Below are 15093 nucleotides of genomic sequence, written 5' to 3' on the forward strand. Positions count from 1 at the left end.
TCCAGATCTGTTTCTTGTGTTGCTTTAGGGCTGTGTAGTATAGTTTCATGTGGGTATTCTACAGGTTTAGTGTCTCCAATTGCTGTGTTTTCTATATTTCCACTTGTAGGCAAGGTAGCTATAGGTTCTAGTGATATGTGGGTCATTTCTGCATCTGTTTCAACTGTGTGATGAGTGTGGGTGTTGATGGGTTCCTCAATTAGCCATTCGGTAGTTCCATAATTCTCTCTCTGAATGGGTAATTTGGGGTAGTAGGTGTCTTCTTCATAAAATACTGCATTCTTAGTGATGTGAATAGTTTTAGTTATGGGAGAGTAGCATTTATAACCTTTTTAAGTTCGTGAGTACCCCAAGAAAATACATTTTTCAGTTCTTGATTCAGGCTTTCCCTTGTTCTTTTAAAGAAGGACCACACACCCAAAGACTTTGGGAGGTAGAGTGTTGATTAAAGGGGAATTAGGGCAGTGTTCAAGTAATTTCTGAATTGGAGATTTGAAATTTAAAACCTTGGAGGGTACTCTATTTATGAGATATGTTATGGTTAACACTGCATCTCCCCAATAAAAATTAGGAACATTCTTTTCAATCATAATGGCCCCAGTAAATTCCAATAAATGCTTATTTTTTTTGTTCAACTACCCCATTTTGTTGGGGAGTATAAATACAAGATGTTTGATGATGTATCCCTTGTTGGTCAAAAAATTTTTTTGAAAGGTCTACTCATGTATTCCTTGGCATTATCAATTCTTAACACTTTAATTGTGGTTTGAAATTGATTTTGCACAAAGATGAAAAATATTTTGAAAGTTTCAAAAACTTTAGATTTTTCTTTTAAAAGGAAAAGCTAAGTCATTCGGGTATGGTCATCAATAAAGGTAACAAACCATTATATATGAGAGTCAAATGGGCAGTAGGTTTGTAAGGTTGTTTGGAATAGGTGGCCCTTGTTTGTTTGGCAAATTGACAAGTGCCACAGCTTAGAGAATTCAAAATATCTTTATTAAAAAACTGTGGAAACAAGTGTTTTATGGAGCTGAAGCTAGGGTGGTCTAACCTATGGTGCTGCAGTAAGATATCTTTGTTTTGAGTGTGGTGGCTAACCATGGCTTACCGTTGCCTTGTCTCCTTATTGTTCATGTTGAGATAATAGAGTCCATCCCATTCTTTAGCTTTGCCAATCGTCCTCCCTAAGGCGATATCCTGAAATTACGCTTTAATTCATTAAATAGGACATGGCATTTGTTGACTTTAGTTAGTTTACTGATAGAAATCAGGCTGCAAGTGAGTTCAAGTACATATAGGGTATTATGTATGGTGATATGTTTTGTTAACTCAACAGTCCCAAGTCCACGTACACGAGTAGAGACACCATTGGCTACTCTTACTTTTAGATTTTTTGAACAGTATTTAAGAGTTTTAAATAGGGATTTGTTACCAGTCATGTGGTCTAAGGCTCCAGGGTTTACAGTCCAAACATCATCATTAGTCACCATAGTATTGAGGGCAATTATAGAGTTACCTTACTGCACCAGGTTAGTGCTGGGAAGGCTGCTTTGTTTTTCTAGGATCTGCCTTAGTAGTTGTAGTTCTTTTGGATTTAGCTTCTCTCCTTCCTCTTTTTTCTTTTTGCATGGTAGCTCTTCTTTTTTTGTCTTTGTTTGTTGTTCATGTTAAGTGGTTTACCATGGAGTTTCCAACAGATTTCTTTGGCGTGACCCTTCTTGCTGCAATGGTCACACCATTTTTCTGTCTTTCTTTTTTGTTTCATTTGATTTGCTCCTTTGGAGACAAGTGGAGATGCCTCGGTTTGTGTGATGGGGGCTTGGGTGAGTTGTTTTATGCTTTTCTCACATTTGACCATGTTAAATGTTTCAAACGGGGAAGGTAGAGGCTTGAGGCCCATGATTCGGCCTCTAACATCTTCAAAAAACTTGGTTAGTCCTAACAAGAAATCATAGGTTTTTTCTCTTTCAGTTAGTTCTAATATTGAGCATCCTCAATGCATTTCCAAGAATGTACCTCAAATAGGTAGAGTTGTTGCCAAATTCTCATGAGAGCACTATAACACTGGGTTACATTAATCATACCTTGTTTAAGCTCCTCGAGTTGTTTCTTTAACTGGTAGAGTGCTGTTTTGTTGTCAACTGAGGAGTAGGTTCTTTTTGTAGCATCCCAGATTTTCTTTGCCGTTCTAGTCAACAGGTACCCCTCGCTGATTTCTAGTGTCATTGAGTTGCATAACCAGGTCATATGACCTGGTTATTCTCAGCGAACCATGTATCAAAGGAGGTGGCGTTTGGCTGTGGTTGTGGTGCTTGGCCATTTATATATTTCTCCTTGCATCTACCTCTTAGTCTTAGGTACATTAGGACACTTTGTGACCACTATAGATAGCTGCTCCCATTGAGCTTGTGGGCTATTACCATCTATTGGTGTTCAGTGGTGAGCTCTTGTGCTATGGTGGAGCCACTTGAAAGTCCTATCGCACCAAAGAGGGATTCTAGGGCTGCTGAGGTGCTTGTTTCACTAGGAGATGATGACCTAGCCATAAGAGCTGACGATATTAAGCTCCTATCGACCGCACCGCCATGTTCCAAACAGAGGAAAGAAGTCGTTGCTCATTCTTTCTAGAGCTCTGATGCCATATTGTGAATAATTCGAATGTAATTGCTTGATTATTCCTATAGGAGAGCAGTACATAAATAGGATCAAATCACATTAAATGAAAATTAAGGAAGAGAAATCCCATTGATATGGGATCGAGATTCTAGGAATTAAAATAGAAACAGCAAGTATTTAGGGATCTGATTCTAACGACTAGAAGGGGATTTGATTTTGACATGTAAGAACATGCATCGACCCTAAATGAGGCTCTAAAAGCAAGGGTAGGCTGAACAAGAGGTTGCAAATAATTATGTGTGGACCCACTATCTTCAAGAGTCAGAATTTTTCACCCTTGAACAGTACCTTGAAGCTTTATTGTAGAACTTGAGGACCTGCCCATAATGATGTTCAAAGAGATTTCTACATCTCCACCTCCTATCTCAGCCTTGGCATCTTGTTAAAGGAGGCATGGCTTCATCTTCTACTTCGGCGATCTCCATAAGGGTGGAAGTTGATTTGAAACAATGCCCTTGCCTGAAGAGTATGCCAAAACAAAAGTACAAACCTTTCTCTCATTGGATTTGATGCCCCTGAGTAAGCTTGGACATCTTCACTGAGCTCGCCTTCGGGTACCTTGTGGACTGCAAACTTGCAGCTACTCTTTAGTAGCATTCAATGAGGATGATGCGTAGCTTCTAAGGCTGCAAGTGTCACATGTGTGAATAAAGCTGGTTTGGGCCGTGTGTTTTTGGGTGTTTGAGTGACTGGGCTTAGGTCCACGTGACAATAGTAGATTGGACTCGAATCTGAGGGCCAAAGTTGCTGCTTTATAAACTGACATGGGTATATTGGTTCTGTGCTTATGGATTCTGCCATTTTGCCTAACACCTAAGCCAATGTGGTTAGGTTTGCCTTTGGTGGTGGGAACCTTGCTGGCTCATTGGAGGTAGGGATTACTAACGTGGGTTTTGAGGCCAAGTTTAGCATTAATAATTTCAAGGCCAGATTTGATGTAAGATAGTTGTAATGATTTATAACAAGTGGAAGAAGTGTATGATGGGAATGAGGAAGATGTGGCAAGAAGGCTAGCGGAACAGGTGAGCAGCATTGTTGGATTGAACGGCTTTAATGCCAAATGATAGGATCCGAATTAGGTAGAGAAAAACAAGCAAGAAAAGTCTGTATGAAGTTATCAGATTTGGATCTAAGCTCATAAATCAATAATGATGAGGTAAAATCTTTAGTAGAATATGAGCAAAGATCTCAACTCATTCAACTAATAAAACATAAAAAGAATCTCCAAAGATAAATGCCACTATTGAATCAATTTCCTGATGAATTCTACATGAGGTAAAACTTAAAATATTTATAGACACAAAAATAACTAATGACTCCTAAAACTGCCCCATTAATCCACAACTTAGATAAATAAATAACTACCTAGAATTATTGACTTAATCCACAAGTATTATAACCCGCTACTCCCAAACATGGGGACCACTCACCAAATCAGAACAATAGCCTAAAGAAAATAGAAAATATCTAAAATAATTTAAATAAATATTTATTCCTAATATTTCTGACTCCCCATATGACCCATTATCCCACAATAATCAATATTCTATCAGGATCATAGTATACAAACACACAAACAGAAGAGAACTCTAGCTCTTTGAAGGGAAAAATCCTCCTCAAAATTCTTCACGTTTGTACCCCCCTCCTCTCTACCCCCAAATCCTTATCCTTGTTTTGTCCATTTCGTAACACCACCTCAAGAACCTCCTGTGAAAAGCTTTTGCATCCCAGCACCATCCACACCCCCCACCCATCTCTTTGAAAAAAAAAAAAAAAGAGGAAAGAAAGGGAAAAAGAGCTCACCTTTGTTCTAAGTGTCAAAGTTTAGTGAGAGCCTATGTGCGACTTGTAGTAAAGTGCATTAGAATGACCCTAATGAAAAGGCATCAAGCTTCAATGAATAAGAATAGATAATTAGAAATGTAGGCATGCGGAAGTGGTGGAATCTGAGTCTGGTGCTAACCATCCACTCCTTATGTTGATCATGTATAACCATAGATGAATCAATAAAAAGGGGAGTGCAGTTAGGTGCTTGACTGAGTTTACTAATGCAAACAAGATCAAGAAGACTACCGGGAATGTAAAGAACCAAGTTTTAGGGGTAAGAGGGAAAAAATCATGCTTAAAAAAGAGCTCTGACGACCTTTATTTGAACCAGTGCGAGAATAATAACAAAAATAAAGAAGATTAGGACTAATCTTAGGCATGCATTTTTTGTGGCACTGGGCTCCGTTTGTGGCTTCATTTTGGGGTTCCAAATTTGAGAATTTGAAATGAGTTTCTATTTCTCTTAAGGGAGATTGGTCAACTTTTGTTCATCTTTAATCTTCTTAAGCTTTCTTGTTTTATATTTATTTTAAATGATCTTATCTTCTTCTAGTTTTATTTCTCATTTCCTACTCATATCATTTCTTTTTCATTTGAAAAGTACAGATTAGAAATTTCAATTATACTTTCATGGAAGGTGAACTTGCCTTCTTTTCCTAAATGGATCTGTCCAGGATATAGGGTTTTTGAATATTCCTAGGCCAAGTATTGTGTGTAATGATATAGAGGGAATAGATAGCTACAGTCGAGCAAGTCAATCCCAATAAAGTGGAAAAAGACATAGGAATTCAAAATATAGTCAAAACTGAAATGATATTCCAACAAACTTGGAACAGCTAATAAAGATGAGATGTAAGGTTATCAAGCTAAATGGTCCAGTATGATGGGCTTTAGTGGTTGCCTACGATAAATAAGGCCTGTATTCTTTGATTTATTTATCTCTAAGTTTCAATTTTATAAGCCCAGCTATGAGTATCAACAACTTACCTGCATTGCAAGAAAATGAAGTATGGCTATTTGCTGGTAATGAAATGGGCCACTTGCTCATGAATTAGAATTGGTGTTTTTACTTTTCCTCAGGTAAACAAGGGGGTAAATGTCTAAATAATGCAAATACTTCTTATGTTTCTTTAGGAAGTTAAGCATAAGATCCTGTTTCTTGTGGAGATGCTAGAGCCTTTCCTAGATCCTGCCATAGCTGCATCAAAGAGCAGAATAGCTTTTGGAGATATATCTTCTGTATTTCCTGAGAAGCAGGAAAACAACTGTTTGATTGCTCTGAATATCATCCGCACTGCTGTACGGAAACCAGCTGTCTTACCTTCTTTGGAATCTGAGTGGAGGCATGGATCAGTTGCTCCAAGGTAATGCCTGGCTATCTTGTGTTTGCAGAATTGTGTTGTTTGTACTGACTTTTAACAATTAATATTTTTTTTCTGTTAAAGACTGAACATTTTTTTTTTTTATAAAATTCTTGAATGCTCTCTTTTTAGCATTTCAGTTGAGAAAATTACTTGAAAGTTTGGACAGAAAGCGTTATCCATGCTAGATAGCTACATCAACCCTGTCAAGTCCTGTTTGCATATTATTCCCCAATATTACCTTTTGTTTTTGAATCTGAGGTGTGGTACGTACGTTTCTGAGGGTCATGCAGGATAATTGTGGTTCAGCATTGGTGTTAGAAGAAGAGACCATCATCTAGGATGAGACATGTAGGCCTTAGGGAGGGGAATGGGGTCTTGTAAATTTGATAAAGCTTAGCATTGATCTGTAAATGGCAATGGCATTGTCCTTGGGAAACTACTGTCTAGCGTAACTCAATTGGGGAATGTGCTGTGAGTGTTGAAGACCTGCCACTTAATGCTTCTCATGGGAGTCCCTAAAAACTGTTTATTACAAGTACCAAATCTTTAAGAAGGGGCGACTAGTTTGTATGATATTTTGGGAGGAGTCTGGGTGGTTTTTCAATGTCTAGTGGACTCTTAATTTCATATTATGGAGATATTCTTTTCAAGTTCCTGAAACTATGATATGCGATATTGATATTTTGAAGCTTTGCCTTTAGTTCAAATCGATTATCTATATTACAATAGTGAGTAGGATTGTCACCCATGGTTTGAGGCATGTTTGGGAACACTAGCAGCTTGTTCTCATGATATTTTGATCGCTTGTGTGAAAATTTCAAACCAGCTATTCACTCCTTTATACATTGTAGAATATCCGCATATATGTATAACAAGTTGTTTGGTATTTTGTGATGATGAACAGTATATGCAAGATGCAAGTTGCATGTTGGACGGGTTCCCTTTGATTAGGTTTAGAAGGTAGGGAAAAGGTGGTCAAAGCCATATTGCTATGTACATTTTTGTGGTTTTATGGGGTATTAAGTTGGACGGCTTAGTTGGAGTATCCGTTTTCATCAGCTGCTGCAAGAAAGGAATGACAATATTTTGTGACTTATATTTGGAGGATGTCCTGTGATTCTCTTTCTTAATCCACTTCTTTTGTAGTAGAACTCCTTTTTCTTAAGAAAATAATGTAGAGAGTAAACGGGTTATTTGTCACCCTTACTGTGGATGCATTAGGTTTAGCATTACTTGACTGGCAGAAACTAGTCTGTTATCTTACGTTGTTTTGCTGTTTTATGCAGTGTGCTCCTATCAATATTGGAACCACACATGCAATTGCCACCTGATATTGACCTGTGCAAATCTGCTTCTAAACCAGTTGAACTTGAGACCACATCTGTTTCACCTCTTCCCTCTGTTTTAAATCATGGAGGTCCTTTGACCAAGTCAAATAGTCAAGATGAGTCTGATGGTAAATTAGATGTTTCAGAGTCAGCGGGGAAATCAGATTCTATTGAAGATCGCAATCTACTTTTTGCCCCTCCAGAATTACAGAGTGTCGCATTGACAAACTTTTCTAATGTTCCTAATCAAAATACCTCTAACCTTGTGGGCATCAGCTTGGAATCTAAACATGTTATGAAGCATTCTACCAACCATTCTCCTAGTTTTGTATTAGATGCTGGTTTTGGTGCTGAATATTTCAACCTACAGGCAGATTATTCACAACTTGTAAACTACCATGATTGTGAACTTCGAGCTTCTGAGTTTCGACGCCTGGCTTTAGATTTGCATGCTCAAAATGATGTTACTGTTGAAAGCCATGATGCTGCAATCGATGCTTTGCTGCTAGCTGCAGAATGTTATGTGAATCCTTATTTTATGTTGTCTTTTGGAGCTTCTCCAAAACTCATGGACCTTTTAAGCATGAACGATAACAAGATTTCAAGGTCTGATGATACTGTCGAGCTAAAAAGAACTCTTGGAAAGAGTAAAACGAATTTAGAGACAATAGCACATCTTGAGAGGAAAAGAGATAAACTCGTTCTTCAAATATTGCTTGAAGCTGCAGAAATGGACCGGAAATACCATGCAGGACTGTCAAATGGGGAAGATTGTCCTCACTCTTCTGAAGGAGTAGACGACCAGGTCATCAAGCTGTCTCCTCTTGATGTACAATCTGCAGATGCAATTACGTTAGTTCGTCAAAACCAAGCTCTGCTGTGCAACTTTCTTGTTCAACGTCTGCACAGAGAACAAAATTCAATGCATGAAATTCTTTTGCAGAGTCTTATCTATGCTTTACACACAGCCACCAAATTGTATTGTCCTCCTCAACTTCTAATTGAAATCACGTTAAAATCTGCTGAAGAATTTAATATGATGATGATGCCTTTACATCTGCAGCTGAAAGAAGGTAGTTTGAATTTGGCTCCAGAAAGAATACATGGTTTGCAACGACGGTGGACACTACTTCAAAGATTGGTAATTGCTACTAGCAATGGAAATGAAGAAGGAGGTTTTGGTACTAATGTCCATAATAAATACCGATGTGGAAATTTGATTCCTTCTTCAGCATGGATGCAGAATATACCTCAATTTTCTGGTTCCATTTACCCTTTGGTTCGTTTTCTTGGCTGGATGGCTGTGTCTCGTAATGCTAAACAGTACATGAAGGATCACATTTTTCTTGCATCGGATATGTCTCACCTGACATATTTGCTTTCAATATTTGCTGATGATCTTGCTGTTGTTGATAATGTTGTCAATAAAAAAAATGAAGAGGTTACTGAAGATTTACAAGGTGAAAATGGTTCTTCAACTAAAAAAGGACTTGAAAATCATGAGGATCAATCTTTCCCTGCAGTTTATCCAGAACTCTGGAAGTTCTTTCCTAATATGAAAAAGCAATTTCAAACATTTGGAGAAGCCATTTTAGAGGCTGTTGGGTTGCAGCTAAGATCTGTTTCTTCTACTCTGGTGCCTGATGTTGTTAGTTGGTTTTCAGAGTTGTGTTCATGGCCATATTCTTCTGCTTCTCCGAGTGGTAAAGATATGCTGAAAGGTTATAATGCCAAGAATGCAAGAGCAATAATCCTCTATATACTTGAAGCTATTATAGCAGAGCACATGGAAGCTGTGGTTCCTGAGATTCCCAAAGTGGTGCAAGTGCTCATGTCCCTCTCCAGTGCTGCTTACTGTGATGTATCATTTCTTGAATCTGTACTGCGTTTGTTGAAGCCAATTATTTCATATTCATTGTCCAAGGTCTCTAATGATGAAAGTTTATCGACCAATGACTCCTGTCATAACTTTGAGGAGTTATGCTTTAGTGTTCTTTTTGACAAAATTAAACAGAAGAATGAGAATCAACATTATTCTGAGGATAAAGGATCCAACACAGCACTGTCTATTTTTATTTTGGCTTCTGTTTTTCCAGATTTGTCCATTCATCATAAAAGGGAATTTTTGCGGTCTTTATCTAATTGGGTGAAATTTTATTCTTTTGAGCCGACAACATCTTTCTATGATTATTTCAGTGCGTTTCAGTGCGTTATGGATAACTGCAAATCGCTACTTGTGAGCTTGTTAAGAGCTTTCAGTGCTATTCCTCCTCAGCTGCCTCCCTTCCCTAATATGAATGGCGATGAGCTATCTGATGTCAATCCAGTGCCAACTATCGGGTTCCTTAGCGAAGTCTGTCATACATCACATGAGAATGATGCTGAGAAAGTGGAAAGTGTCAATATGAACACTCATGTGGATCAGTATAATTTATCTTCTGATGATTTAGAAGGAATTTCTAAAGACATAGAGGGTCTCATTACTGAGCTTAATGTAGCAATTGAGCAATGTTGGAGTCTTCATCATCAGCTTGCCAGAAAATTGACTATAGCTTCAGCTGAGTGTTTTGTCTTTTTGAAGTGCTCAATATCAGTTGCACAAAAATTCTATAATGATGATGATGATCAAAATTCTTCACCATCTAAATCAGCTGACCTGGTCACACTTCATTGGAGCTCTGGTCTTGAAGGCCTTGTCGAAATGATCTTGATGCTCCAGGAAACCAGTTGCTGGAGAGTTTCTAGCTTAATGCTTGATTGTTTACATGAAGTGCCACGTAGTTTTTACCTGGATAATGTCATAGGCATTATATGCTCTGCAATAAAGAATGTCTCCTGCTCTGCCCCCAAAATTTTTTGGCGTTTGCAGACTGATAAATGGCTGTCTTCTTTGATCTCAAGAGGCATATATAATATTCAAGAGAGTGAAGTTCCTCTGATAGATCTATTTTGTACATTGTTGGGCCATGCTGAACCTGAGCAACGTGTAATAGCAATTAAACACTTGAGAAAACTTATTGGCCAGTGTGCGAATGGAGAAGGACCAATGGTATCTCTTAAGATTTGCAGTGATTTTGTTCCAACGAAGTTAGTTGCATCTGTTCCTGATTTTATTCTATCTCATCTGGTTTCAAGTACGTGGGATGAAGTTGTTGTATTGGCGTCATCTGAATCAATATTGCAAATAAGGCTTCAGGCCATGACACTTCTTTTCGATTACATCCCATTTGCTGAGCGCCATCAGTTGCAATCTTTTCTTGTGGCAGCTGATGGTATTTGTTGTTTGCAAAATCTACAACAGACGCATGATGGTCCTATCTTCCACCTTTCCTTGGCCCTTATCGCCGATGCCTGCTTGTACTCACCAACTGAAGATATTTCTTTGATCCCTCAAAATGTCTGGAGAAATGTTGAAGCATTAGGGTCAATAAAACATGGTATTAAATCATTCCCACTATCACCACCAAATAAAGAATATAAATTATCACTGTAAAATTTGCATGAAGAGACGTATTATTATATTTGTTAACTTAAATCATATTTTGCATTGTGCTTTGCAGATGGCAAGCTTGAGGATTTTGGAAAAAGGGTTTGCCAAGTGTTGTGTAGGTTGAGGAATGAAGGTGATGAGGCAAAACAGGTACCTGCTGGAATGAACTTAGTAATTTGGACTTTTATCTGTTGCTCACTGAATTCTTTCCTAGTTAGATAGTTCATTAGTCTTCTATTTTTCCTCTTATCCCATTCTGATTTGCTTCATTCTCCTTAAATATAAGGTGCTGAAAGAGATGCTTTTTTCAAGTTCATCAAAGCGGTATGATCCAGATTTTGCCAACACACGTGAATCCATCCTCCAGGTAAAATGCTATTAAAAACCTATGTCTTGTAAGGAAATAAATAATTTTCTTGTAATGCAGTCAGTAATTTTATACATGATGCCATGTGTTATGCATGTGGACTGAGTTTGCTCCTTTTTCCCCCCTTTTTAATTTTTTTTAAGAATATATATATATATATATATATATATGTGGGAGGGAAAAAAAACTAAAGTGAAGAAGTACTGGATTCAAGTCATGCTGGTTACAGCAAGAAGCCCTGTTCCTGCTCAGTGGCCTGGTTAAAAGAGAGGCCTGTAGAATCAGTGTAAAAAAACCTCTGTTTTTTCTTGTAATATCATTTTAAAATTCTCAAGTGACTGAAGTTGACGTAGCAGCTGATGTTAATGTTAAGTAAAAAATAAAGTGAGATTAGAATAGATTCCTCCAGAAGCTTGGATTCCAATCAGCATTTGATGATTCATCAAAATCTGTTCTTCGCTTGCTATGGATTTTGTCTACTTTCTTTTTTATCTTTAAACTGTTTACTGATCTTTTGCTTGCTACAGGTCCTTGCCAATTTAACAGCTGTTCACTCATACTTTGATTTATTCTCAAAGAAAATTGATCAAGATGACGTTGTAAGAGTTGATTTCTAGTCAAACCCATGTATTATTCTAAAACGTTATGCATGCTAATAAATATCTGAACATTTTCTAGGTGCTAGAGGAGACTGAAATGGAACTAGACATTATACAGAAGGAATATGGAGAACCAGAACTACTGGAAGAGTCCAGAGACAGGAATCAGATTCAAGGTCTGGCCCTTGGTACATAAGAATCGGTGTTAATAAGCCTGAAATTTATCATAAAGTTCCCTCTGTTGTTATCTGGCAATTATTTAACAAATTTTGGGTTGCCTGGAAGATTTCTCTCTCACTTATTTGGATGTTATGGGAAATCTTGCAGCTGCAGGGAAGGAAAATTTACGACTTCAGCAAATCAGAGATAGCATTATTTCTCTGTAAGTTCCTGTAAATTTAAGCTCCTACAAGCAGCAACAGAAAGCTGATTGCAAGGAAGTGTATACTTAAGAAGGGAATGGCTATGACTCTTCCTAGCTATCATATAAACTTAATTTCTTCATGCGTTGTTTAGTTCAGTGTTTGTATATTGGTATCTGCTGTGGATTTGAGCTCATATTTTCTTTGTTAAATTTAGTTTAATAGCGAAGCAATGTGATGGGACAGCTATGTTGAGTTATTGAATTTCTTTTCCCAAGTCTCTTTCCCGTATCATTTGGCCCCCTTCATTGTGGCTACATATCTTTTGGTTGTTTAATAATAGCATGCATTGTCCTGTGTTCTTATTCTTTATTCTCTATTTCAAAAAATTTACGCCACCCTTGTGAATCTATATAGTTTCCAGTGTGTCAAGATACTCTGAGATTTTCGTATTGAGGTAGCAACTTGTGTTTCCGATTGATATGCTTCTTTCATTCTTTTCTTTTTCTGAGACATTGGTCCTGAATGCTGCCTAGGTTGTATTAAGTGCTTGAACTGAAACTCATTGTTCTTATGTTGTTGTCAGAGAAAAATCCAAACTTAGAGAAGATATTTTAGCCCGCAGACAAAAGAAACTTGGTCTTAGGCATGCCCGTAAAAATTTTTGGAAGAGGCAGCCTTACGGGAAGCAGAGCTTCTGCAAGAACTTGATAGGTCTCAGCTTTTTACAGTTTTGCGGTGGTTCTTTTATGCTGTTTTGATTGGTTGTGCTGATTGTTGATTAATGCCCAAACATTTATTAGGGAGAGAGCAGCAGAAATGGAAAAGGAGCTTGAAAGACAGCGATTGCTGGAACTACAGCGGGCAAAAACCAGGGACCTCCGTCACAATCTTGATATGGAGAAGGAGAGGCAAGTGCAGGTAGAGCTTCACGGTTTACCTGATCTAAACTAGAGCAATATAATCTCAGGCTTTCTGTTTCCATGGGGAGTCCTTCTCTCTACTACTGGATCATCATCAGTCACTTGATTGCCCAATACATCCAAAATTTTGTTAAAGTTGGCTGCCAGAGATAAGAAGACCTTAATTGTGTTAAAGTTCACAGCATGAACTAATGTCTATAATAAGAGGCCACTTATCTCCCACACTACGTATAGGATGCATAGGTGCTTAAAAGAGGAGACTTGTGATCAGAATGTGGGGCTTCAACAAAGTGAGAAAGTGGGCAGCACGATTAATGTTTAATGTTTATTTTATTTGACCAAAACAACATGGGTGTTTTATTTATTTAATTAATGTTTAATGGTTATTTTCTTAGTGTTATAAATAGGTACTATAGGAGTTATTTGGGGTATCCATAAGTTTTAGTTCATTCATTGTATTTGGGAGATTCTTCTAGTAGCCTAGTTGTAAATTAAATTCTTACTCATATCTTCCCCATGGAGTGTGCTCTATCATAAAACTCAGTTTCAATTCCTCCGTATGTCAGTAGGTAATCAGTTCCCTGAGTCTGAGTAAGTCTTTGATGCTCTCATCAGGGTTATGTTTGTGAAAATCCATTTATATCCAACTGGCATCTTCCCCTTATTGAGGTCTGTGAAGAAAAAAAGTAGGAATGATGTACTCATTTCTTGATGATTTATATGGAAGAAGCTACAACACACACAGATCCTACTGAATTAATGAAAGCATACATACTAAAAAGATACAACGTACATAAACGCAGAAGGTTGGCTAATGAAGAAAATGACAGATCTGATCAGAGCCAGTTCACTGGATGATGTGGTCTGTTTTTAATATTGACATGATTATTTTGGTTGAAACTTAAAGCTAGGACCAAAAGTACCACAGGGTGGTTAAATTTTCACCTAGCAAAGCATTAGGATTTTAAGGGCATTCTGATTTCAAGTCAATCTGCAGGAGGCTAAGCTAATTTTCAAAAGAAAAATATAAATTCTTTGCACTGAAGCTCAAGCTTATCAATGCAGAATTTTGTTGCATGGTTCTATTGATTCAAAGATTTTGGAGTAGTAGTAAATATAAAACCTTCTATTATTTGCAGAGAGAACTGCAGCGTGAATTAGAGCAAGCAGAATCAGGACAACGACCGTCTCGCCGTGACTATTCTTCAACCCATAGTAGGTAAGCTGTAAAATCAGTCATACCAATCATTTGTCGGAAGAATTGTTCTGCTTGATTTGTTATTATTTTTTTCTTGAAAGAAGATTTGTGGTACCTTTCTTCCACCTGATATGGGTCTCTGGACACCTTTGCTTGACGTTCCAATTTGCATCAATTGCAAACAAGATGATTCAAATGTGTTTGTTATTAGAATCACTCCTGGGCCCTTATAGAAGTTGAATTTTCTACTCTGATCCTCCAATATGGTGCTAAATTTGGTTGGTCAGATGATCTAGAATTTGAGATTTGTCTCTGCTGCTGCCTTCATTCTTGTGATTACTTTATCCAGATGGACTCTCCATTGTAATGATTGCGAGAGCCTTTGTTTGACCTCAGGCTAACTACATCTGTTTCAAAGTAATGGAACGCACTTTCAGGATTGATATTGAACCATTGTAATAATCCATTAAGTGTAGCTCCAATGGATTAAACTACAAACAGTGATTAAAATGGAAGGAAACGAGGAAAACATAAAATCACCTTTAGCATTCGAGAGGCTGGAGACTCCCACATGCAACTCAAGTTCTGCTTTGCTCAAACCCCTCCTAAAACCTGCCTACTCTAGATATACAACGAATAGGCCTTATCTCCCTTAGTCACACACCTCGCACACTTCACGTGATTTAACTTTGGCTCATTAAATAAGAATCCACTGGCCATGGGGGGCCCAACACAAGGTCAACTTTTTTTCCAGAAATCTTAAGTGTTGAGAATGAAGATTCTTAACCACATCGGGTCATTTTTAACTAGAATTCTCTGTCATCACATCTTATTGGGAGATGATACTTTTTTAACGGTTTTCCTGTGGGTTTCAATATATGGAGAGGGGATCACGTGGGGATTTATTAGTAACCGGAAGCTCTATTGCTTTTGTTCATTTAGATCTTTCCTTTTTT

At 37.7% G+C, this 15093-nt stretch overlaps 1 protein-coding gene across 3 annotated transcripts in view; it reads left to right on the forward strand.

The window, feature by feature from the left end:
• The window catches only part of LOC114723053 (uncharacterized), a 43754-nt gene that overhangs the window by 27757 nt on the left and 904 nt on the right, over positions 1-15093 (forward strand). For all 3 annotated transcript variants that reach the window (XM_028909193.1, XM_028909194.1, XM_028909195.1), the window contains 10 exons: positions 5641-5870; positions 7157-10635; positions 10759-10838; positions 10975-11055; positions 11583-11654; positions 11734-11830; positions 11982-12036; positions 12603-12730; positions 12820-12937; positions 14079-14158. In XM_028909193.1, the coding sequence (XP_028765026.1) occupies positions 5641-5870; positions 7157-10635; positions 10759-10838; positions 10975-11055; positions 11583-11654; positions 11734-11830; positions 11982-12036; positions 12603-12730; positions 12820-12937; positions 14079-14100 (4362 nt within the window). In that variant the 3' untranslated portion in view covers positions 14101-14158. The remainder of the gene's footprint in view (positions 1-5640; positions 5871-7156; positions 10636-10758; positions 10839-10974; positions 11056-11582; positions 11655-11733; positions 11831-11981; positions 12037-12602; positions 12731-12819; positions 12938-14078; positions 14159-15093) is intronic.

This window comes from Neltuma alba, unplaced genomic scaffold (genome assembly GCF_004799145.2).
Source record: "Neltuma alba isolate B1F8T4 unplaced genomic scaffold, ASM479914v2 tig00012121_pilon, whole genome shotgun sequence".
NCBI lineage: Eukaryota > Viridiplantae > Streptophyta > Magnoliopsida > Fabales > Fabaceae > Neltuma > Neltuma alba.